At 40.6% G+C, this 26,806-nt stretch overlaps 1 protein-coding gene across 2 annotated transcripts in view; it reads left to right on the top strand.

The window, feature by feature from the left end:
* Positions 1-981: 981 nt before the first annotated feature.
* The window catches only part of adcy8.S (adenylate cyclase 8 (brain) S homeolog), a 180,550-nt gene continuing 154,725 nt past the window's right edge, over positions 982-26,806 (top strand). For both annotated transcript variants that reach the window (XM_018223969.2, XM_018223968.2), the window contains exon 1: positions 982-2,901. In XM_018223969.2, the coding sequence (XP_018079458.1) occupies positions 1,978-2,901 (924 nt within the window). In that variant the 5' untranslated portion in view covers positions 982-1,977. The remainder of the gene's footprint in view (positions 2,902-26,806) is intronic.

Here is a 26,806-nt window from a genome sequence, read left to right as displayed (position 1 = left end):
CAGCCACTGGGACAGAATGTTCTGTTATACAGATAGCTAGAATCTCAGCTGCCATAAAGCAGGACAGGACTGCTGCTTCCAATGGGGATCAGATAGGATCTGTGCAGCCACTTGGACAGTATGATCTGTTATACAGATAGCTAGAATCTCAGCTGCCATAACGCAGGACAGGACTGCTGCTTACAATGGGGATCAGATAGGATCTGTGCAGCCACTGGGACAGAATGTTCTGTTATACAGATAGCTAGAATCTCAGCTGCCATAAAGCAGGACAGGACTGCTGCTTACAATGGGGATCAGACAGGATCTGTGCAGCCACTGGGACAGAATGCTCTGTTATACAGATAGCTAGAATCTCAGCTGCCATAACGCAGGACAGGACTGCTGCTTCCAATGGGGATCAGGGCAGCTCCTACAGACACACAGACTTTACAGGAATTCCCTATAACAGGACAATACGTTTCATTGTTCTTATATTTCTAATAAATATTCTGTTCAGACTTCCCCACAATAGAAAAGCCCAGAGCCTCTTAACATTGACTGTTCTGTTTAATCCAAGCGAAGTCTGTAACGTCTCATATTATCAGCAAACAGGCGGCCCAGCGGTGCTATTAAAGCCTAATAAGCGTTAAATCATTTCTGTAATGCGCCTCATTTATTTGCGCTATATTATTGGCAAATCTGTAGAAATAAGTGAAATCAACTGGACTTGCTGTGTTTTTTTCCTTGAAAGGAAAAGAAACACAGCAATTCCAGTTGATTTCACTTATTTCTACAGATATACCATGACTTGGATGAATGAGAATCTTCACCAAGATATTATAGGCATTTCAGCACCTCGGACAGCAGCACCTCCACAGAATAGAAGCCAACGGAGATAGGACCCAGCAGCACAGGCGGTTCTTGCTCATCACTAAGCCCCTCCCACAAGGCTGGCTACATACTGACTTGGCTGGTGCAGGCACAGCGATGAGCCTCACTCCCCCTTCTGCTCTCAGACAAGGAGCCTGGAGAAATCACACGCACAGCTTTAGACTGGAATTCAGAATTCAGAGAGCAGCAATGGATTCTCACTAGATCTGATAATTGAAGAATTAGAGAAGCTCTTCTTTACAGCAGCTGTGATGGGCTGGATCCCTTTGCTGAAGGAAATCTGCACGTTCCCATCATTCATCTGACACAACAGGGATTGCTGGAAGTTTAATGAATGGGGACAGCGAGTCGCACAAGTCTTTGACCAGAATGGGACTAAGGCAATCTTGTGCTGCTACTTCTAAGCAACCCCTGATAATTTGGGTTTCTATAATTCAAGCAACAATCCAATCATCTGGTCAGTAATGGAAGATATGTATATACCCTGCCATATAGGATTGATCTAGCACTGCATATAACTTTTCCTTGCATTATTCTGGCTATAGCAGATATGGGGCAGGATCTGCTTCTGTTCTCCAAAGCAATGGAATTATTGCAAATTTACCCAGGTCCTCTTATTGCCTAATGACCTTACGAAAGACCTTGATCGCGTCGGGAGCACTTGTAATTTATGCCAAGGTCAATGATATCAACACAGTAACCCTGTCCTTAATCAAGTGATCGCCTGCGTGATTCTTATTTTAATGTCGCGACTGCCATGATCCTCATTTGGCAAAAGGCAAGGGAATATCACCATTCCCGACTTGCAACCCCGGGTTCCAAAGCTGCTTTCGAGATCCCGAAGATGTGATGTTGCTTTCTAAATTACAAGCGGACGCTAGATTGCCCTTTAGGAGGTTCCAGACGACAGTTTTTAAATATGAATGGACTTAATGTCTGCCGCCTCCGTGCTTTCGACCCTGCAAGTTTTGGTGGAAAATGAAACTCTGTGCAAAGATTAATGAATCAAATGTCAGCGTGTTGTGGGGAACAAAAGAGGAGAAACTCAGAGCAAAGCACAAGACCGTAAGCAGCCAATCAGGTTGGCAAATAAAATGATCACAGATGTATTTCAGTAAACTTCAAAGAAGAAAACAGCAAGAAATCTACAGATCAACCATGGAGTTGTCTGAGGTGAGGTGCTCCAGTGCCACCGATGAACTTTACACCATCAACAAAACCCCTACCCTTAACAGTGGCACGAGACCTAAGAGACTTCTCTGGCAGACTGCAGTGAGACATATCACGGAGCAGAGGTTTATTACCGAACAAAGCAGCGCCAAAACCATTTCTTCAGATGATTCCTATGCGCACCACGCCAACAGGCAATCTATAGGCAAACTTACTGGGGGGGACAGGCATAACAATGGGGGCACTAAAGTCTTCCCAGAGAGGACAAGCAGCGACTTGGGCTTCCTTCATTTAGATTGCGCCCCTAGCAATTCAGATTTCTTTTTGAACTGGGGCTACACCTACAGAGGAGTCATTTTCCCAACGCTGAGAAATTCCTTTAAGTCTAGAGATCTAGAGAGACTCTATCAGCGATATTTTCTGGGCCAACGGCGAAAATCTGAAGTGGTCATGAACATTTTGGATGTTTTGACCAAACTCACTTTACTGATTCTTCATCTCACCTTGGCCTCTGCTCCCATGGACCCTATCAAAGGCATTCTGCTGGGGTTCTTTACTGGAATTGAAGTGGTGATATGTGCCTTAGTAGTTGTCAGGAAGGACACCACATCGTATACCTATCTCCAGCTCAGTGGTGTTGTGACCTGGGTAGCCATGGCCACTCAGATACTAGCAGCAGGGCTCGGATATGGCCTTTTAGGGGACGGTATTGGTTATGTGCTTTTCACACTTTTTGCTACCTACAGCATGCTTCCATTGCCCCTGACCTGGGCTATCCTGGCCGGATTGGTCACCTCCCTTCTACAAATTGTGATGCAGTTGGTAATACCAAGGCTTGCAGTAACTTCCATAAACCAGGTACCTCTCATGCTTAAGATATTGTGTTCCTAATGTCTTGTAAAGCCATCTGTCTGTACACACATCCGTTTAGCTATTGCTCTATTGTGAAGCATATTCTTTCTGAAATCTTCCTTCATACTCAGAATACCAGATTTGTCTTGCATGAAAGAGCTTAGTAGGACTTTCATCAATGAATCTCAGGAATCTCAGGATCCTGCTGGAAATTATCCACTAACTCCTTTATCTTAGTGCCAGACTAAAGTCTTGATGTCATTTTGTGCAGCGGGATTCCTAATGCCTTCTGTGGGAAGACTGCTTTTTACTCATATCAGTCACATACTGTACTGTAGAACTTAATTCAATCTGATGCAGTTGATGTTCTTTTCCATGACACTGATTCATACAGTAAATAAGGAAATGCAGTAAAATAAATAATTTGTCTTTAATGCTGAGCTAAACTGAACTATCCATCTATCTATCTATCTATCTATCTATCTATCTATCTATCTATCTATCTATTTATCTATCTATCTATCTATCTATCTATCTATCTATCTATCATCTATCTATCTATCTATCTATCTATCTATCTATCTATCTATCTATCTATCTATTTCTCTCTCTCTCTCTATCTATACCTCTCTCTCTTGTGCTGAGCTAAACTGAACTATCTATCTATCTTTCTATCTATTTCTCTCTCTCTCTCTTTCTCACTCTCTATCTATCTATCTATCTATCTATCTATCTATCTATCTATCTATCTATCTATCTATCATCTCTCTCTCTCTATCTATCTATTTAGCTCTCTCTCTCGATCTATCTATCTATCTATCTATCTATCTATCTATCTATCTATCTATTTCTCTCTTTCTCTTTCTCTCTCTCTCTATCTTTACCTCTCTCTCTTGTGCTGAGCTAAACTGAACTATCTATCTATCTTTCTATCTATTTCTCTCTCTCTCTTTCTCACTCTCTATCTATCTATCTATCTATCTATCTATCTATCTATCTATCTATCTATCTATCTATCTATCTATCTATCTATCTATCTATCTATCATCTATGTATCTCTCTCTTTCTATCTCTCTCTCTCTCCCTCACTCACTCTCTCTCTCTCTCTCTCTCTCTCTTTCTCTCTCTCTATACCTTTTTGTCCACCCATCTATACATCAAGAGTAGCTATTTACTACTTATCCGCTATCTGTAAGATCCATAACATCAACACCCACTTCACATTAAATCTCATGAATATAAAGATCATTGTATTGTAACTGCTGCTCCCATGATACTGAATTCTATAGCTGGTAAATAAATAGATTGGGGTAATAATATAGGTAATAATTACTCCCATGCCCTGAATTCCTTGTTGAATCCTCCCGTCTATGTATGATGAATGGGTGCTCTCCAGTATTTTGTGGTGCTGAAAGCATTGTATTATTTTCTTACTATAAACAAATCCTCGTCTGGGCTCCCTCTACTGGTGCATGGAATTCCGTAATAGTAAACATTCCCTCTTCTAAAGGGAAGAAACTTGTGAGGCTTCTGTACCTCGCTCATTGTTGAGATTCCTATAGTCTTGCTGGGTGTTTTCACCAAAGCTGTGCAAGGCTTCCGCTCCGTGTCTCGCATGTAAACACTCTATTAGCAAAGCATCGGATCATTAAAAAGCTTGGCTTATTGATGGTGCACATACTGCGAGTACATTCACATAATCTGCACAATAATTACAAGTTACAATCTCCCTAGTGATTTTACAGTAACTAAACTGGAGCGGGCATTGAGTATGAAAAAGGATTGATGTACAGTGAACAGTACTGAATGGTGAAGTCAAAAAAGGATAAACGCAATAATATCGTATATCCAAGAATGATTCCGTTGACTTAGTGAAAGCTGTGCAGGCAGCGGTGACAGATACACTGTATATACTGTACGGGCAAAATGTTCTTATGAATAGGGATGTAGCGAACCGCCGAGTATGTGTTCGCGAACGCCGTTCGCGAACACCGGCAAAAAATGCGAACTGTTCGCGAACATCCGAAAATCGTTCGATTCGAACGATCGAAGGATTTTAATCGTTCGATCGAACGATTTTCGTTCGAATCGAACGAAAATCGTTCGATTTTAGCGGTCGAATGGTCGAACGATTTTGACGCGAACGCCTATTGGCGAACGTCGCGCGACGTTCGCGAACTTGCGGCGGACGCGAACAGTCGAAGTTCGCGCGAACTAGTTCGCCGGCGAACAGTTCGCTACATCCCTACTTATGAATGGATTTATACAAAGGGCTTACAATTATACAATTATACAGTCTTACAATTGGGGAGAGTTTAATTCATGATTTTGCTATGGCATTAATTATTATTGATAGCTACTACTGTAATGGAAATATCTTTGTGTGTGTTTTATATATAGTATCTAATATATGCTGTATTCACTCTATGTTTATAGTCTAGATGTTATGCATGTATATTTATAGAGTTTTTAGCATTTCAGAAATAAGGGAATATCAGTGTGCCAGGGAAGGTAGACAGGTCTGCAGTCAAGGCCACTTTTAACATGGACAGAGAGGGCACATGTCTAGGATCCCTGGCATCAGAGGGGCCCATATGCTTTTAATAGAGGATCATCAAGCTGCAGACTGCTTTGTTTGTTTTTAGACTACAACTGAGGTTTGTGGTGGGTGCTGCCCTGATTAAATAATATCTTTCCTCAGCTTGTGGCTCCAGCCCTACTCATAGCCTATGCCGCTGTTTAACCCCTATAACAAAGCAGAGAATTAAAAGGAAGGTTCACCATTCAATCAATTCATTTCAGAATGCTCCAGAAGAAAATATTTTCAGCAGATTTGTAACTGGTTTTTCAATTATTTTCCTTTTTATCTTACTTCTCTCTAACAACAAAAGATGTTGCTTTGGTCAGTAACGGTAGATGCGGCAGACTGGTTGAAAGACCGAGTGCTTTTTGGTTAATTTTGTTATATTTTTGGCCAGACTCTTACCTATGCACCCTTCATTATGGCATTTAAACGGTTACATGGTTGCTTGGGACATTAGATGGTATAAATCCCAACCAAGAGATTCAGTAAAAATTAAGGTGTTTTTAATCATTTTAAAATGATCTTTTACAGTGGTTATGTCAAGGGGTTTAGAAGCTGTCTTTTCTAAGTTTAATGTTATTTTGTCCCCCCGCCACTTTGCTGAAGCTGTCAATTCTCATAATGCGATTTAATCGTAATTCAGTGCATTTACCCTGGTGTATATGGGGCTCCACTCTTAGTTGGACCTGTGTGTCATTACAGTTTGAAATGTCTGGTGTAACGGTGCGATATTCACTTCCCTTTTTACTAAAAGAGTTATCCTTTCTGAAAGTAGGGAGAATTAATCCAGTGGTTACTTACCTTAGTCATGAGTGGATTGACCTGAAATCTATAGGTTTACATCTGGGTTGGATGAGTTTGGGTCAAGGAGGTGAGCTCCAAGTGAGGATTCAGGCAGGTCACTGGTCAAGCTCCCCTCCACTTTGGAGATGTAATACAGTAGACCTGACTCATCCCTTATGGTGGCTTATCCCATTCACATATCAAAGATGAGTTGGGTCAGGTCATAAAGTAGAAGTGGGCTTCAGGCTGGGTTATGTGTGGATTGGTAAGTAGAGGGTTAGGGCCAGGTTTGGGTGGGAAAATTTCTGATCCGCTTATCACTACTATTGATTGGGACATATCTCTGTCTTTCAAGTGACTAGTAGGATCCCAGGGTGTGTTTGGTGTAGCACATTTACAGTTAGGTTTATCCATTTAGGAAGTTTGCCCTCCAAAGTATGGTGATGGGGCAAGGGAAGATGGGATTTAATGTGGTAGGGAAATTACATATATTATGTCTAGATGTTGTTGATCTACTATTGATCCCTATTCCTGTCCTGTAAACTGCCCAATGCTGCTTAGCAGAGTAGCAGTCAATGCTTGGCAAGTTGGACAGGCAACACAGCACTGCATTCCTGTAGAGTCCTTCAAATGCTCCAGACTGGGTAAAATGAATGTTTGTATATGGTGCACTTCACATACCTGTGATATTATAGTGTACCGTTAAATGAAGGCATTCTTTGTCAATGTAACATTACTATGAAGCCTCTGTACTACAAACACCAGGCTGTAGCAAATTATAATACTATGAGTTTGTGCCAGCATGGTTTAATGCGTAATAGATCTTGCCAGACTAACTTAATTTCTTTTTACGAGAATGTAAGTAGAGACCTCGATTCTGGGATGGCAGTGGATGTGATTTACTTAGACTTTGCTAAAGCATTTGATACAGTGCCACACAAAAGGTTACTGGTTAAATTAAGGAATGTTGGCCTGGAACATAGTATTTGTACCTGGATAGAGAACTGGCTAAAAGATAGACTACAAAGAGTGGTGGTAAATGGAACATTTTCTAATTGGACCAGTGTTGTTAGTGGAGTACCGCAGGGCTCTGTACTAGGTCCCTTGCTTTTCAACTTGTTTATTAATGACCTGGAGGTGGCCATTGAAAGTACTGTTTCTATTTTTGCAGATGATACTAAATTGTGCAGAACTATAGGTTCCATGCAGGATGCTGCCACTTTGCAAAGTGATTTGTCTAAACTGGAAAACTGGGCAGCAAACTGGAAAATGAGGTTCAATGTTGATAAATGCAAGGTTATGCACTTTGGCAAAAATAATATAAATGCAAGTTATACACTGAATGGCAGTGTGTTGGGAGTTTCCTTAAATGAGAAGGATCTAGGGGTCTTTGTAGATAACAAGTTGTCTAATTCTGGGCAGTGTCATTCTGTGGCTACTAAAGCAAATAAAGTTCTGTCTTGCATAAAAAAGGGCATTAACTCAAGGGATGAAAACATAATTATGCCTCTTTATAGGTCCCTGGTGAGGCCTCATCTGGAGTATGCAGTTCGGTTTTGGACTCCAGTCCTTAAGAGGGATATAAATGAGCTGGAGAGAGTGCAGAGACTAAGTGCAACTAAATTGGTTAGAGGGACGGAAGACTTAAATTATGAGGGTAGACTGTCAAGGTTGGGGTTGTTTTCTCTGGAAAAAAGGCGCTTGCGAGGGGACATGATTACACTTTACAAGTACATTAGAGGACATTATAGACAAATGGCAGGGGACCTTTTTACCCATAAAGTGGATCACCGTACCAGAGGCCTCCCCTTCAGACTAGAAGAAAAGAACTTTCATTTGAAGCAACGTAGGGGGTTCATCACAGTCAGGACAGTGAGGTTGTGGAATGCACTGCCGGGTGATGTTGTGATGCTGATTCAGTTAATGCCTTTAAGAATGGCTTGGATGATTTTTTGGACAGACATAATATTAAAGGCTATTGCGATACTAAACTCTATAGTTAATATAGGTATGGGAATATAGAATTTTAATTAAAAGTAGGGAGGGGTGTGTGTATGGGGCTGGGTTTTCATTTGGAGGGGTTGAACTTGATGGACTTTGTCTTTTTTCAACCCAATTTAACTATGTAACTATGTATTTCTGAGCTAAAGGCAATATTTGCTCCCAGTTTCCATATGGCTGCCTCGCTGTTCTGCTTGAGATGACAGGCGCTGAGATATGCCATGTTATCTCCCATATGACACTCTGCTGCTGACATAGCAGTTTGAATTATAGACCCTTTCATTATGTATCATTAAGCTGTATTGATGTTCAATGCATTCAATCAAGTTCCTTTCATATATGGAAATCAGGTGTGGGTGTAATTCTCCAGGAATCAATAAAAAATTCTTTGGAATGGGCCTGTTTGTTATGTATATGACTATCCAAACATGATCCTGTCGTTCATTTAAAAAAAAGCTGCTATAGTTAGAAAACCCTTAATATAATCTGGGCCTTTTTAGTTCAAAATGTGTGAAAACTTTATTGTGTGTTATTTTGCGGATGCCAACTTCCTTGGGGAAATGAGCAGCCTTTCAATCTTGTTGGACTCCATCTCTATTAATAACATTGGCATGGAGCATAATTTATATTCTGGAGAGGTGGCAACTCTAGTTGATTTAGAGGACAAGAAAAAGTTGAATAATTGGGGGTTCCAAAACTGATTCCAGTAGTTTACTGCAGACCCTCTTCTTCTTCTTCTAAATTTGCACCAGTTTGGGGTACTTCTCTTTTCAATGCTGTACATCCATATTCTTTTGTTTCCCCAGCATTCTCCGTTCTTGCATAGGGTGACGTAGAGAGTGCTAGGGCACCTGTAAAGTATATCGGCAAGGAACTAAGAAAAACAGCGGATAAGACCTGTGCATTTTTGGAAAAAGAGGAGCAATAGCCTGGGGTCTGAACCTCGCTGTTGGGAGGGGGTGGCACCTCCAGTTATCCTACATTTTCTTGTCCATTAAGCAAAGCAGATTGATGTCATACCTTAGGCACAAGGCCTCAAACATAGGTAGGCTGCTTTTGGGACAGGTCCAGAGTTTACTTTGGTAAATTTATTGAAGACTTTGTCAAGCTCAGTGAAGACCAACTCTTTATTGTTGCCTGTTTATCAATTGTTGTTCTAGTAATACTTTTTGTAAGGTTTCCTAAAACAGAAAAGGAAAAGGAGATGATCTTAGATCAAACCTGCCATACGAGTTGTGATTGATGTCGGATAATGATGATGTTGATGTTGAAGCTGCAAGGTCTCACTGCCTGCTAAAAATTATATATAGGAAGAAAACAAACAACAAGTTTATTGTCAATTTCAAAATAGACATTGTGATAATATAGTCAAAGGTCTGAGATAAAATAATGATTAATTAAAGGAAAATGTGACAACGTGTTGCAGACAAATGCTTTATTTTTTGTGCCAAGGTGTCCTGTGGCCTTGAGGATGTCTATTCCTTCTCTGCTGTTTGGCAATTATATCTGGTGATTAATACTTGCAACTTAAACTGACTATATGGGGCCGATTCACCAAGGGTCAAATATCGAGGGTTAATTAACCCTCGATATTCGACTGGGATTTTAGTGCAAATAGTTTGATCGTTCGAATCGAACGATTAAATCCTTCGAATCAAACGATTCGAAGGATTTTAATCCAACGATCGAAGGATTATCCTTCGACCAAAAAAACTTAGGCAAGCCTATGGGGACCTTCCCCATAGGCTAACATTGTGTTCGGTAGGTTTTAGATGGCGAACTAGGGGGTCGAAGTTTTTTCTTAAAGAGACAGTACTTCGACTATCGAATGGTCGAATAGTCGAACAATTTTTAGTTTGAATCCTTGGATTCCAAGTCGTAGTCGAAGGTTGAAGTAGCCCATTCAATGGTCAAAGTAGCCCAAAAAACACTTCGAAATTCGAAGTTTTTTTACTTCAAATCCTTCACTCAAAGTTAGTGATTCGTCCCCTATGTGTTATAACGGTCTAAGAGGGTCACAAAGTGCAGAATAGAGTGCAAAGTCCAAAAATTGGATGCACACAATCATGTTTTTTGTTTCTGAACCTATAAAATGAAGCACAGGGACTTGAGTGATCAGTTGGTGGGGAGACACAGTACATATGGGTTCCGGGCCCCTTAGAGTTCCTTTGCAACCTATAACGTGAGTGGCGGCCACAGCTTAACCCTTTAATTACTTCCTGGCTTATGGCGGTAATGAAATGGTCACTAAAGGGCTAGCGTTTGCATCCCGGGTCATTACCTGACTAGTATCTGTAGAGAGACTTTCACACACAATAATGCACTTTGTTTTTTTTAATATTTTGGGCAATTTGGCTGGATAACATACTATATTATTTCTTATTTGTTAATTTTAAAAGAATTTCATATACATAACATTGTTAATTGAATCTATAGCATATCTTTCTGCCTACCTATTGTCCACCTATCTCTTTTTTTGGTCTTCACAAATATATATTCTATTGTAACATTGCCTAAATGAGCACCCTGTTGTTTTTCTACACCCCATTAGTAAGCTAAGATCTTCCTAAATAATGAAGCCATTATCACAGATCTGAGAATGAAGTTGAATTTTCTTCAAGGTCGTAGTCTTCATCGTGCCCTTGAAAGACTATTGAAGACACAGAATAACAATGGACAATTAGACATTAGAAAAGCTTTCTAAATGTATTTCCATTTATAGACTCATCGAATGCGTAATAATTAGTGATGGCGAATTTATTCGGCAGGCATGGATTCGCTGCAAATTTCCGCATTTCGCCAGCCGCAAATGTTTTTGAACAAAAATTAGCTGTGACAACAAATATTGCACATCTGAATTGCTAGACGCATAAAATTGCTGTGCGTCAAAATTATTCGGACGCCCATTGACTTTGGACCTATAAAAATTGCTACTCGTGTCAAAATTTTGCGCGTCAAAATAATTTTGACGCTAATTGAGTTCAATGCACTTTGCAAATTTTGCGCCGTTTCGCAAATTTCTTTGGAGTTTCGCAAATTATTCAGCAAAGTGAAAAAGGACGAATTTGCCCATCACTATAATTGCCAAACCTTTTTAGAACCTGAGTTGTTTGAATAGGTGTTACTATTATTTATCCAAGTTATTGTATGCAGCATAACTCACTTACAATTTACTCACTTAATTTCACACAATTTCATGGTAATATATCTTTTAAGTATGTAAGATTTATGCTAAAGAGCCCTGGAAGAGACTTGATAAACATCCCTCTACTAAGGGAATGGGGTTCTAGCAATGCTAAACCCCCATATTTCAAAACAGTCACTCAACAACACTGCAGAGTATTGAATAATACATTGAGAAGATAATATATTCATGCAAGAATACAAATTACAAAATGCCAAACATCCATCAATGTAGTAAGAACAGAGCGAGACCCTCGCTACTGACACATTTGCCATTTGGATGCTTAATCAGAGAAGGTTTGCTAGTCACTTCATCGAAAGCAGTTGTTGAAATAAAACATAAAACCAGGCAGGAAGAGAGATTGGTCTAGATACAGGCCTTTTCTGATAATGAAAGCTGCTGGAGTATTAATTCCATTGATAATATTATCTGTCCTGAGCAGGTAGGGAATGGGAAGCCCAGGCCCAATAAACTAGGTGAAGAAAGCTTGGTATAGACAAAGGGCTGTCTATTAATTGTGTCATATTTTTTGTGTGATGTGTAGGCAATGAGATGCATAATGGCCATAGAAACATGAAACCCAGGAGTCATGGTTCCTTGAAGAAACATGAAATAAGATGCAATATTAATTCAAATATTTTGGGTTGGGGACTGAGACAAAAAGATGGAAAACAGCAATGTGAGAAATCCGTTGACCATGCAATTAAATTCAACATTACCAAGTCTACTGGTGTCTAGCCAAGCAATATGTTTATTTTTTTAACATTTTTAGGTTTATTATACTTTTCGTAATCATCTGCCAATTACATGTTGCTACAGTAGGTAAACACCCCACCCATTTGCAATGCAGTAGACCCCTGTCTATAGGGAACTCTATGCTCTTGCTCAAGTAACCTTGGTATCTGCATGGATGAATGCTTTTTAGTAAGGTAGGTAGGCAAATATAGTATATGGAGCTTTTCCTTATAGGTACAGTCCCTTAAGTAATCGTGTCCTTCACTCAACCTTTCTATATGCTTTTTAAACAAAACCTTCCACATCTGAATTATGAATGATCTAACCCAAGATCTATTCATTGACAGACTTGTATTTAACTCCCTTATAGGTTTTTCCATTTATTTAATAGTTTATATCAGTGATCCCCAACCAGTAGTTCACAAGCGACATGTTGCTCTCCAACCCCTTAGATGTTGCGCTCAATGGCCTTAAAAACAGGTGTTTTTTTACGAATTCCAAGCTTGGAAGCAAGTTTTAATTGCATAAAAAACAGGTGTACTGCCAAACAGAGCCTCATGTAGACAACCACCAGCAGTCCACAAAGGGTCTACCAAAGAGCTAATCAAAGCCCTTATTTGGCACCCCCTGGGAAGTTCTTCATGCTCAACAACTTTTATTACATTTGAATGTGGCTCATGGTTAAAAAAGGTTGTTGACTGCTGGTTTATATTGTTCATTCATGTTTCTAAAAGAATTTCCAGTCTATAGATTAATCCTGTGCTTGTCATAAGGCTGTCATCAGGGTTCACGAGGCCCCATGATGACTTAGCAGGGCCCTTTCCCCTTATTTGTAACCCCCTTTATTATGCCCAGAACATGCCTACAATTTCAGGTCCCTCTTTCCCCCACTGGCCCTGGTTTTCCATGTGAAACTTTAACCCAATATTAATGTCTTTCAATTCATTAAACGTTATCCTTGTCAATAATAGCTGTTTCATTTTTTATATAGGTTGGTAAAAGAACTTTCTAAAATCAATGTATTGATTATAATGTTTCTTTTTGAACCTGGATTAACAGTGCTTAGTGGTTCACTACTACCAATATATATGCATTGGTTTCAACCCATATACCTAAGATAAGACTTGAATTATTTGGTATATACAAATATCTGCATTAGTGGGGGGGGGGCTACAAAGGTAACCATCATGTTGCTTGTATTGTAATTAAGTTTGCAAGTAAATAAACTTTACTCATTGTGTGTGATAGGTAGGGTTGCCACCTTCTGCCAGGTCTAATACCAGCTTGGGAGGGCGGGTAACTGTGATGGGTGGGTAAGTGACATCAGGGGGTGGATTACTGATGCAAATGGGGCAGAGTTGTGACATCACCAACTGAATCAAGTTAATCTAGTGAGTAGCTCAGGGTAGAAGGGCAACCTAGGAGAGGAAATTAGGTGGGTAGGGTGGATTAAAGGACCAGGTTGAGCCAGGGCCAAAGGATTTGTTTCTATAAATTTACCAGCAGTTACATTGTCGGTAAATTGGTAATACCCACCTAGGCCTTAGCTGGTATTTTATCATCTATGCTGGTGAAATATTGGTGAGCTGTGGCGAGCCTAGTGGTAGGTCTGCTGTGTTTACCTTTCAAAGGTCTGTACTGGTAAGATTTGGTGTCAGTATAAATTGCAATGAGAATTATAATGAGTGTCTAGATGTAGTTAAACATGCCAAATAATATTTAAGGCATAAGAAGAAAAAGCAAACCCTCCTTTTCCAAGAATGACGGCTATAGTATTTGTCATTAATAAATTGTTATTATAAGTTTCCTTATATCTATTTGGAAGTCAGAGTGAATGGAATTCAGGGAGCTCGGATGGAATTGAGAGTGATGGGACAACAACATGGTGAATAAGATTGAGGCTGACAGAGAAATAAATGATTTCATTAAGGGCTTATTGGAGCTGGCAGATACAATAGATAGTGTCAAGAAATATTTAGTTGCCTTTTTAACAAGTAAAAACATACAAGGTTGTTGGAATCAGGACACAGGTTACACTTACCCTTTTTGTGACAAACTGGAGATGGCTTTGGAGAGGGTTTATCTGGCTTGTGTCTCATGTTGGCACAGGTAAGTCTATTGCTGATTATTTAGGAGAATTAGCACTTGGATATTGATTAGGGATGGGCGAATTTTTTCGCCCCGTTTCGCCGAAAAAATGACGCCCATAGACTTGTGTGGCGGCGTGCGTCAAAAAAAAAGACGAGCGTCAAAACAATTTTGCCGCGCGACAAAATTTTGACTCCCATAGACTCCCATAGACTCCCATAGAAATAGACTAGTTTCTAGTTAATGGATTTGGGGTTGCTGGACCTCTACCATTGTGCACCAGACAGCACTGAACTAATTATTGATAAGGGTGTGCGAGTAGTGATGGGCGAATTTGGGGCGTTTCGCTTTGCCGGAAAATTCACGAATTGGAGAAAAATTCGCGAAGCGGCACCGACGCCTTGTTTTTGATGCCGGCATCCATTTTTTTTTAAATTGCGCCGGCGTCCAAAAAAACGGATTTTTTGACCCCGGCGAATTTTCGCTGGCTAATTTTCACTGCGTTTCGTGAATTTATTGGATGGCGGCAAATTGCAGGAATTCGCCGCAAATTCGCATCTGGCGAATAAATTGGCCCATCACTATGTGCGAGAGCCAGGTTCGTATTGCATATTATTTAGGATTCACATTATCTGCATTTCTAGCATATTAGCATAGGCTTTGAATCCAACAGGAATTATAAAAGTGTAACCTGCCTTTAATGGCGTCACTTGTGAAACAACAGCTAAACTAACATGTGCCAATGTTCAGCTGAAATATCCTTGAAACCGAAAACCAATTCCTTTCATCCAAAAACTGAGCTCCAAGCTTCTTTACGTTATGCTTTTACTGCTTGGGAGCCCTTTGTCAAAATGAACAGAATTATCTTAAATATTTTAAAAATAAAATCGATTTGCATTCCATTTCCAGGCGTTATTTTCTACATTGTTTTCCCTTCATTCATGTTGCGAGGGTTCATTGCTCGGAGTTTTGTGTTCCGCCGTCAAGTCTAAGAATAGAATAGAATGCGTAAATAATAAATGTGTGTGTGTTTAAAAAGTTGGAACAGTAGAAAAATTAAGAGACGTCACAAGTCAACTGATTTATATTTCTTAGGTCTCACTCCAGTCATTACCTTTTATTTTTGTTTTTTTTAATGTTTTGCTGCTGTATTTTATATAGAATTTATAATTTAGAAGGATTTGCCAAGAAAGGTTAATTTGAATTTCTAAATGAATCCAACACATTTACCATTATTTAAAATGTTCACAGCATTCCAATGAATATAATGCCATTATTTAGCAGTTTAGGGCACAGAGGTGCAGCAATTTGAGCCTACACGTTTTTTTTTTGTAACAACGTTGTTACTCTGTGCCCTAAACTTGCTAAATAATGGCATTTTATTCACTGAAATGCTGTCATGTGAACATTACCTTCGTGGATCCCGGCGCATGGGAGCGCTAGCACCCAAAGGTCCCATTTCCCTTTTCCGATAAAATTTGGAAACTACAAGAAAATTTGCAAACCATATTAAAACTGGGAGATTTTTATAGCAAAATACACGTCATTTTTGTCGCACACAAAACTTCCCAAACGGCAAATTTTTGATGCAGTTGTGGCAAAACCATATATGGTAAAAAAAAATCAGTGCATGTCTCCATGTTTGCATGGATTCTAAAGAATTCTAAATTTCCATTCAGAACTGAAATATTTCAACAACGTTCTGGATCAAAGTTATTCATTTATAAAAAAAAATTATAGAAAAAAATTGCGGAAAACATTTTCTTATAAATGACAAAGTTCTGTATAAATTAAAAAGTCCTCCTGGGAAGATTGATCAAAAACAGAAAAATGTGACTGTGGTTTTTTGGAACCCTAGGCAAGGACTTCAATCAGTGCCCCCCCCCCCCGGATTACCATTTCCCACTTTACCATTATGGTTTTTTTAATATGGCTATATGTACCTCTACCAACAGCAAAATCCATCATAGTATTGCCCCCAATCTATATTTGTGCCAGTACCAGTTAAAAATCATATTGGCCCCAATTATCTGTCTACCTATGCCAGAAGCAGTCAAAATATTGCCCCAAAATCTGTACTTGTGCCAGCAGACAAAATACTGCCCCACAAATCTGTGCCAACAGCAGGGAGTTGTAGTGTTTCAGACCAGGAGCAACATCAGGAGGGGGGCTCTCTGCCCCCACAGCATCTACTAGGGCTCCAGAAGGCCCTTTATGCCCACAATGATGTGACAATGTAGAGTGAGAATCATGAGTGAGAAGAGTGAATATAAAAACATTTCCTATATCTAGTGATAAAATAATTGTACTAGTACAGCAACTTATATCAGCCAACTCCCCCACATAAGCCATTCAGTGTGTCTCCTTCACATAATTTCCATTGAGCAGAACTGTAACAATACCTGCATCTGATGGCAAAACTCGCATTACCTTTTTCCATCATGGCTCCGCCCTCTGCTTCCAGCCATTGTGGATCAAGCCTGACCACTCCCAGTTCTGACTGACAGCCATGGCGTCCAATCACAGGGCAGGGAGAGACGGGCTGGGTGTGCAAGAACAGCCAATGGAGAAAAGGCGGGGGACTGGGGTTGCTGTGCCTTGCTGGGGGTGGGGGAACGACTGACACGCGCCGCTTCCTACAGCGAATTAAGAAGAAGCGCAGCAGCCAGTAGCAGCAGGAGAGGCCGTCTCCAGCTAGTAAGACGGAGGTGTTGGACTGGGGAGCACTGCCGCCGCTACGCTACAAAATTACATACCTCCCAACTGTCCCTTTTTCGGAGGGACAGTCCCTCTTTTGACAGCTCAACCCGCAGTCCCTCATTTGTACTGGAAAGTCCCTCTTTTCTCTGCACTGAACAGCCAGAAAAAGAAACAAAGTTTCTCACTTAATTGGCTTTTAGCAGAGAGCCCAGAACAGCTAACAGGTGCAAATAAGATACTTTGTAACAATTTTGAGACACAAAAACACAGTTTAGATAAGGAGAAATATTTTCAAACTTTCATAACCTGCCAAATTTTGTAAAACAAACATGGTAATTAGGCGGTGTGGCCAAAATTATTTTGTCCCTCTTTTTACTTCCAAAATGTTGGGAGGTATGAAATTATAATAAAGTGATCACACACAGCCATAATAAATACAAACAAAAAATAAAGGTGTATTTAAAAAAAAAAAAAAAAAGTTCCCCTTAAAACTAAATCTGCCCCCCTATGATTGCGCCCTAGGCAGGCACCTACTCTGCCTACCCCTAGTTCCGGCCCTGACTGTGGTTTTGTGCAAAACTCTGACATTGCGTAGAACAACAGAATTTCACAATTTGTCCGCCAATTTTGATCAATTTACGAAAAAGCATTTCAATTACACTAAAACCGGTCAAGTTGGTGGCAAGTGCATTTAGGATTCAAGCACATTGACAACCACCATTTTTTTCTGAAATGTTGTACAAGCCTTAAATTTTAAATTTGAATTTATGTTTTCAACTTGCTTTAAAAATGGACGAAAAATGCAATATGTTACTTTTGTCAATATTTGTTCCCATGTGTGACACGATTGTGATTAAACCATGCGTCATTTTTTAAAAGTGAGCAAAGTCTTTAAACAAATTGCTAGACATGTTTTTTTCTGCATTTTCACCCAATTTTTGACAAGTTAGCCCCTAGGTGTTGAGTCAAACCAAATTTGAAACTTTTGGACAACGAAATGGTGCAATGTGAACGTGAATTTTTTGTTTTTTAAAATTGCAAATTAGGGGTCTGGATTTGGGTCAGTATTCTGTTGAGTCTTTTGTGGAGGATTTAGCCAATACCCACTGTTCAAAGAAAACATCTGGGGATCGTCCAGGCAGTATATGTTTATAAAAAAATCATATCATTTTACTAATACACATTAGATCAGCTTTAGAGGAATTCTAACACTTTGCTCTTCATTTCTGTCATTTTATAGATACAGGTATGGGATCTGTTATCCGGAAACCCATTATGCAGAAAGCTCCGAATTATGGAAAGACTGCCTCCCACAGACCCCATTTTATCCAAATGATCCAGATTTTTAAAAAGAATTTCCTTTTTCTGTGTAATAATAAAACAGTAGTTTGTACTTGATCCCAACTAAGATATAATTAATCCTTATTGGAAGCAAAACCAGCCTATTGGGTTTATTTAATGTTTACATGATTTTCTAGTAGACTTGATTAAGATCCAAATTACGAAGATCTGTTATCCAGAAAACCCCAGGTCCCGAGCATTCTGGATAATACTGTATGTCCAATACCTGTATTTCCAATAAATCAATTAACAAATTCCATTAACTTAAATCTATTGATTTGCCGTTAAACTATTAACTGCGCTTTATATGATCAATCAACTAAGAATTGAATTCCGCTCTCAAATAATGAATGGATCTGTAAGTGAGTTTATAAAGCACTTCACGTCATTTATAAGGACCTAATCACCTAATCACATAATCGCATAAAGAATAAATTTTTGCAGTGTCTCAGTCTGAGAATTTATTCAAATGTATTTATTTTTTTAAATAGTTTTTGCTGTCTGCATTTATAGTAGAATTCTAGCCTGAAAGACTGTCTGTTTAAAAAAAAATTCTGGATAATCTACATTTTTATCCCAACACCTATATTAGTATAGGGGAGTTGTGGATCCTCAGAAGTTTTCTAATTAAACTTAGACTAATGCTAGACAAGCCCAATTTTCAGTTGATGTTTTTAAGCCTGTGCAAAATTGCCTCAAACTCCCTCCTTGCTGCCTCCCTATTTGATAAATTGTGTTAGAGTCCTGCAGGGGGTCGGGTACCTGCGGGTTAGCCACAAAAAAAGCAGGCACCCTGCGAAATAAGGGGAGGATTTTCAGGTGAGGGTATAGATGCGGGTCTGCAGGTCACGGGTCGGGTTGTGGTCTCATCTAAATTTCTTATCTTATGTAATATTGTCTATATTTTACTCTTTTTAAACTTTTACAAAACCTGTTTCGGTCCCCGCCCACTTTTGATGATGCCACTTCCGGTTTGCAGCAACATCACTTCCAGTTTGATGGTGGTTGGCAGGTCGGGTTGTGGATAAGGCAGTTGCGGGTCTGAGTCGGGTAGCGGATCATAGTGGTTAAATATGTGGGTTGTGGTTCAGGTTGTGGACGGTGGGTTGCGGGTCCGGTCCGGGTCTTAGAAATTGGTTCAACCCAAAAACTCTCTAATGTGCTTTTTAGGGAGAATCATGCCAGTGCTGGAGGTTTCAGGCTTTTTCCATTCAACTCAGAACTTGAGTTCAAAGTCTGTATTCTATGTACCAAACTTACTGTACCAGCCCCGAGGCTCAGCAGCCCTGTATAACAGAAATGACCCAGACCTCCTTCACAGTTGCCCCCAGCAGCTTCCCATCTTGGAACTTGTTTGGCATCATTTGTGTCAGTGGCACTGCACATGCTCAGTGTGTTCTGGGCTGTTACAAAGCTAAGCTTAGGGGTGTCATTATAACAGGAAGAGAGGTTACGAATAAATTCGCCTGTCACAAATTGACGGCGAATTTCAGCATTTGGCCACTGGCAAATAAATTCGTGAATCTCCCACGAATTTTCACCTGCTTCAAAAAATTTTTGTAGCGTGACCGAAAAGTTGCTTGTGTCAAAATCGACGCGCGTCAACACTTTTCAGACGCCCATTCACTATTAACGCTATTGACGTGCGTCCAAAATTGCATCAATTTCGATTTTCACTATTTTTCCACAAATTTTTTGCCGTTTTGCGAATTTTCCAGGATATTCGCAAATTTTCCTGCGAAGCGAAACGGGAGAAATTCGCTCATCGCTGTACATGTGTGGTAGAAGTTGATGCTAAAGAACTGATTGTGACGCTATACAAATGCAGAATTGCTAATCAGCTTTGTACTGTGAAATTAAATGTTATCTATTTTGAAAATTGTACGTGGGTCCCTAAGCTCAGGTAACAGACGCTGGGCCAGAGCATTTGCTGGGAATCAGCAGAAAAAGATGGATAGGTACTGGGGGCTCTTCCGAGGCACAGATTCGCAATGCTAAAGGCCTGTGGTCAGTGGTGTAACTATAGAGGAAGCAGACCCCGCAGTTGTGGTGGGCCCAGAAGACAGGGGGGCCTGGACCATAGTGTTTTCACTATAGTCACTTTAATCCTTGAAAGTTTGGGGACTTGCTTCCTGTACTCTGGCTTTAAAGTTTTTGTTCGCAAAATGCAAATCCAAAATGTAAGGTGCAGTATTTCTAGCCTATTTCCACGTTGAGCTTTAGTTCTCAAAGAAATCCTTCAAAAATGTTGTATATTCATCCGTGTCCATCATAAACTTTCAAATTTCAAATTTGTAGCAATTCTGTGAGTGACATAAATACAGAAAATATAGACCGAGCCGTTGTATTTTTACAATGCAATCTCCTTTGTACTTTGGGGCAGATTCACTAAGCGCCGAATTTGCGCTAGCATTCTCTTCGCTCACATCGCAACACTTCGCCAAGCGTAAATTTATCAGAACAACGCTAATTCACTAAAATCCGAAGTTGCGTCCAGGGCGTCGAACGCTGGCGAAGTAGCGCTAGCTTTACTGCGGCAAGTGAAGCGAAGTTGCGCTAGCGTTGGCTAATTTGCATACAGCAGGAAGTTAAAGTTGAATGGACGTATATGTTGCAGCAAATACATTACATTACACAAGTCCAGGGAACCTTAATAAAATAAAATAGAGTTGTTATAATGCCCTACACATGAGCCAGTGTATAGTTTATGTGCCATATGTTAGGAAATGTAGGGGGGAAGCTGGTTACCCCAGAAAAAATGTACAATCTTTTGCAGCCTATCACCCTGAAACTATTTTTTAAAGGAAGTCCTATCTACTCTATTGCACTTCTCCTGGTCTGAGGTGGTGAAGGCAAGTCTGGCGCAAGAGGTAACGTTTAGTAAAATCAGCATCACCAAAATGAAAGGGTTTACCTGAGAGGGGACAGGGTTGTGGACATATTAGGGGCACATGTGGATTGGAGGCCTGAACGGACAGTGTTGGGAAAAGTTATGCATAGAGTTATGCGGCCCCCCTGCCCCCTAGCCTCCAAACTGTACCCTTCCACTCTGGGATCACCCCACTCACACTCCGAACGGTAACCTCACACTCTGGGGATAACTACCCAACCTCCAAACTGGATCATTCAACTCTGGGGATGATCCATCCACCCTCCAAACTGTACCCTTCCACCCTAAGGATAACCCCCCAACCTCCAAACTGGACCATTCAACCCTGGAGATGACCCATCCACCCTCCAAACTAGACCCTTCCACCCTGGGGATGGCTCCCCACCCTCCGCATGCATATTCCATCAGGAATATCTTCCCCTTTGCTTATTTGTCCTCAGTCCTTGGAACCCTGGTTGTTACACCTCTGTATTATAGTACAATCAGCCCCACACTTGTGCACCAGCATCCCATTCTATGACTCACTTATTGTCCATGTCAAGCAGACACTTCAGTCTATCTCAAGCAATAGTAAATAGTAGCTATACTGGGCAACTACAGATGACTAACCATGATGGGATTTTCTAATGAACTACACGTTTAGGTTGGGGGCCACATCAACGATTGTATCTAGGTAGTGGCACTGATTATTTCATTGGAAAGCTCATATTTTCTGGATAATCCACAAACTGTCATGCTATGGAGATCTAATGAGCACTGTCACCTTAGTTAAGCTTCAGGCTGGGCACCCAGCTCCCTTACAGGGGCCATCCACATAGTGTAGAAACCTCTGTTTGTCTCAAGCTCTACACAACTGAGTGTTAACGTTTCCTCATGTAACTCGTAAATCATGATATCAGTGTAGTCATAATTATCCTGGCTGATCTCTTGTTCATCTGCTTAGGGATTGGACTGATGTAGCAGGGCTTTATATCATCCTGACCTGTCAACAGTCAGTTAAACCTCTGTTATCCATTCCCTATTTTGTATGCAGACTGTATGGCAGTAGTTGCATCAGTGCACTGCACGGCTACATAAAGCACCACTTAGAGCCCCCTGGAGACATCAGCTACATATATATATATATATATATATATATATATATATATATAAACATCGATTGCTCTCCTCACCGGCACATCTGTGATTTCCCTCAAGCTTAGTACTCACACATCTGATTAGGCAAAGCCTAAATCTAGAATTGCACCCTGGGGAATGGATCTATCTATTGTATCTGGGGGCACAATGCATTGTTATGTACCACGGCACAGGCCGTCATGGCTAAATTAAGGTTTTCATATGATGAATAGGGATGTAGCGAACGTCGGAAAAAAAGTTCGCGAACATATTCGCGAACTTGCGCAAAAATGCGAGCGGTTCGCGAACGGTTCGCGAACCCCATAGACTTCAATGGGAAGGCGAACTTTAACATCTAGAAAAGACATTTCTGGCCAGAAAAATGATTTTAAAGTTGTTTAAAGGGTGCAACGACCTGGACAGTGGCATGCCAGAGGGGGATCAAGGGCAAAAATGTATCTGAAAAATCTGCCTGTGTGTGCTTGGAAGAGATAGTGTAGGGGGAGAGCTGTTAGTGATTTCAGGGACAGATGATAGTAAGTTTGCTGGCTAGTAATCTGCTTGATACTGCTCTGTATTGGAGGGACAGAAGTCTGCAGGGATTTGAGGGACATTTTAGCTTAGGTAGCTTTGCTGGCTAGTAATCTACTGTTCTCTTTAAACAACTGCCATACGTTGACCTTGTAGGCATTGTTTGCCCAGTTTTTTTGGACGCAGCCACTGAAGCACAGTTGCCAGAAAAAATATGCCATATAAATGCTGAAAATAGTCATTTTTCGCCATACGTTGACCTTGTAGACATTGTTTGCCCAGTTTTTTTGGACGCAGCCACTGAAGCACAGTTGCCAGAAAAAATATGCCATATAAATGCTGAAAATAGTAATTTTTCGCCATACGTTGACCTTGTAGACATTGTTTGCCCAGTTTTTTTGGTTGCAGCCACTGAAGCACAGTTGCCCAGAAAAAAATATGCCACATAAATGCTGAAAATAGTCATTTTTTGCCATATACGTTGAGTCAACGTATGGCAAAAAATTACTATTTTCAGCATTTATATGGCATATTTTTTCTGGCCTCTGTGCTTCAGTGGCTGTGGCCAAAAAAACTGGGCAAACAATGCCTACAAGGTCAACGTATACACTACTACAGCGGTGGATACGGATTACGTTAAAATATATTATGGCTGCTTGAAAAAAGTGACTCCGGTGTTTTTTCTGGAGACGGTAATATTATGGATATTTAGACAGAATGGGAACAAGGTCACACAGCTCGATGGCGGGTTGAAGAAAACAGTGTGCAAATAATGCCTACAAGGCCAACGTATACACTACTACAGCGGTGGATACGGATTACGTAAAATATATGAATGCTGCTTGAAAAAAGTGACTCCGGTGTTTTTTCTGGAGACGGTAATATTATGGATATTTAGACAGAATGGGAACAAGGTCACACAGCTCGATGGCGGGTTGAAGAAAACAGTGTGCAAATAATGCCTACAAGGCCAACGTATACACTACTACAGCGGTGGATACGGATTACGTAAAATATATGAATGCTGCTTGAAAAAAGTGACTCCGGTGTTTTTTCTGGAGACGGTAATATTATGGATATTTAGACAGAATGGGAACAAGGTCACACAGCTCGATGGCGGGTTGAAGAAAACAGTGTGCAAATAATGCCTACAGGGCAAATAATGCCTAAAAGGTCAACTTATACACTACTACAGCGGTAGTAAAATAAAAAAAAGTAAAATAAAAAAAAAATGAATATTAAAAAAAAAAAATTAAAGTTGGTGCTGCTGAACTACTAGGAGCAGCAGATTAGCACACCAGTCCCACTCCCCAACACTGCTAGACTAATAGCACTGGGCTCTTATAGTAGTAGTAGTAGTAGTAGTAGTAAAACAACAAAAAAATAAATAAAAGCAGTCCTTACAAGGACTACTGTTATTGCAGCAGTCAGCAGATGAGATCAGAAGCAGGACAGCTGCCCACTGCAGCTACATACAGAGCACTGCAGTAGAAGGTAGATTACTAGCCAGCAAAGCTACCTAAGCTAAAATGTCCCTCAAACCCCTGCAGACTTCTGTCCCTCCAATAACAGAGCAGTATCAAAACGATTACTAGCCAGCAAACTTTCAACTGTCCCTGAAATCACTAACAGGCAGCAGCTCTCTCCCTACACTATCTCTTCAGCACACACAGGCAGAGTGAAAAAACGCTGCAGGGCTTCGGTTTTTATAGGGAAGGGGAGTGGTCCAGGGGAGAGCTTCCTGATTGGCTGCCATGTACCTGCTGGTCTGGGGTGAGAGGGCAAAAAAAAGCGCCAACAATGGCGAACCCAAAATGGCGAACGTCGCGCGACGTTCGCGAACTTCCGGCGAGCGCGAACACCCGATGTTTGCGCGAACAAGTTCGCCGGCGAACAGTTCGCGACATCTCTAATGATGAAAGGTACAGTAATGCTGGATACATCATACTACACTCTATATAAGGGTTTGTTGACTAAGTCCATGCAAAGGGTAAAGTGCAGACTATCAATGTAACTTTTTTTAGTGTGTCCCAGAATACAAACGTAATAGCTACAAAATACCATGTGCCATCATTTATGTGCCGAATTTAAGTGCAAACCAGCATCTGCTTTGGTAAATGTAATTTGCAATAGTCTCTAAGCCCCCTAGCAGTTTGCACCAGGCACACAATGCAGCAAATTACTAATTATGGGAGATAAAACAACATTTATATTGTGTTCAAAGCCTTGTGTTCATGTAAAATAGATGCATAATTGTACATAATGCAATACATTTTAGCAGCCAGGTAGGGGTTGCAATAGTTCTTAATGATCAGGGTACCGGTGTGGTCTATTATATTCGCTAGGGAGCTTTGATGGTGGCAAGACCCTCTGCAATTGTTCTCATTAGTAGGGTCCTCAGCCTTGTGTCTGGGTTTGTTTGTTTGTTTGTTTGTTTGTTTGGTCTTTTCCCACATGTATTGTTGAGAGCTGCTGAACTGTCAGTGATATAATATAATAACATAAAATATACAAAATATTATTATATATTATATTAACAGTAAACTTAGGAACTCCTTTTGTACCATTGTAGACCATTTAAGGACTATCATTGTGTAGTACACTGATCATGTTTCACTACACCACTAACTACTAGGGTGGTACAGTTGGCAAAATTTTGAAAGTAAGGAACACGTGACTCATTAACAACCCCCCTAGTGGCGCGTGCTGGAACATTGAGGGGTGCAAATATCACTCCCATTGGTTTAGGAGTACTAAGCTCAATCTGAGTTTTGCCTTTTGGGCTCATATAGTGCACAAGAAGCACGAGAACTAAATGCCCTGCTCCTAAAAATCGCTACCCCTTTACCTTACATAGCCCCCCTCCCTGCCTAGGTGTTACCTCCTGTAATCGCCCCTAATTCTTTACCTAACTCTACTTGTAGAGTCAGCACAATGGAGCTCACGGGCGCCATCGTCGCCTCTTGGGTAATAACAGGAGGTAAAAACTAGGATGGGGGCAGAGAGGGGGCAATGTTGGGTAGGGGGTAGCGATTTTTAATAGCAGGGGGGGTTTGTTTCCCCTTAAATGCCTGCCTCACAGGGACATGTATGTGAAAGCATGTCGAACTAGTGTTAGTGTCCAGAGGTCGTGTACCTGTGGGTTGCGGGTGAGATTTTCGGGTGTGGGTATAGATGCGGGTCTGCAGGTCACACTGTGGGTCTTATCTATAGTTCTAATCTTGTATTATCTATATTTTACTCCTTTAAACATTTTTTATAAAAGTTTTTTGCCCCAAAACCACTTCCGATGGCACCACTTCCGGTTTGCAGCAACAGCACTTCCTGTTAATGATAGTTAACAGGTGGGGGGGCCAAGTTGCAGATATGGCAGTTTTGGGTCAGGTCATGTAGCGGTCTCAATTGGGTAAACATGCAGGTTGTAGGTCTATGCCGTGGGTCATGGGTCCAGGTTTCAAAAATTGGTTCAGCCGAGAACTCTAAGTTGAACACCAATGATGCTTTCATGGTAAGTGCCACAATCTCACATCTATATGGGCTTAGCAGCAGGTGAAAGTCCACAGGGTAAAATACTTTGTTTTTCTTTGCACCTGCCTTTTGCACTTTGCCCCAGAGAGTCCAGCAAATGAACTAAAAAACTGCTCCTCCATCATCCGAGTCTGTTCATTAGATGGCTGGGTTGTCCACCCAAGCAGCAGAACCTCTGTAATACTTCAGCCTTGAAACCTATCATGGAGAAGAGAAGTCTCCTTGAGGAGGAGGTGTCCCTAAATAGTGTGAAGTCTTTGTATTATTGGGGTGCAGCCTGTATTGGGTTGATTCGTAGTTCATCATCATGAACTTTCATGCAGTTTAGTGTGAATTTTATTCTACATTCAGAGCTTTTTTATCTATAAGTTATATTAATTACATATTTATTCCTTGCATGCTTTACGTACGTAACATGCAAACTGTAATA

The sequence above is a fragment of the Xenopus laevis genome, chromosome 6S (assembly GCF_017654675.1).
Source record: "Xenopus laevis strain J_2021 chromosome 6S, Xenopus_laevis_v10.1, whole genome shotgun sequence".
NCBI lineage: Eukaryota > Metazoa > Chordata > Amphibia > Anura > Pipidae > Xenopus > Xenopus laevis.
The sequence above is the reverse complement of the archived record's forward strand: the minus strand, read 5'-3'. Positions and strand labels throughout refer to the sequence as shown.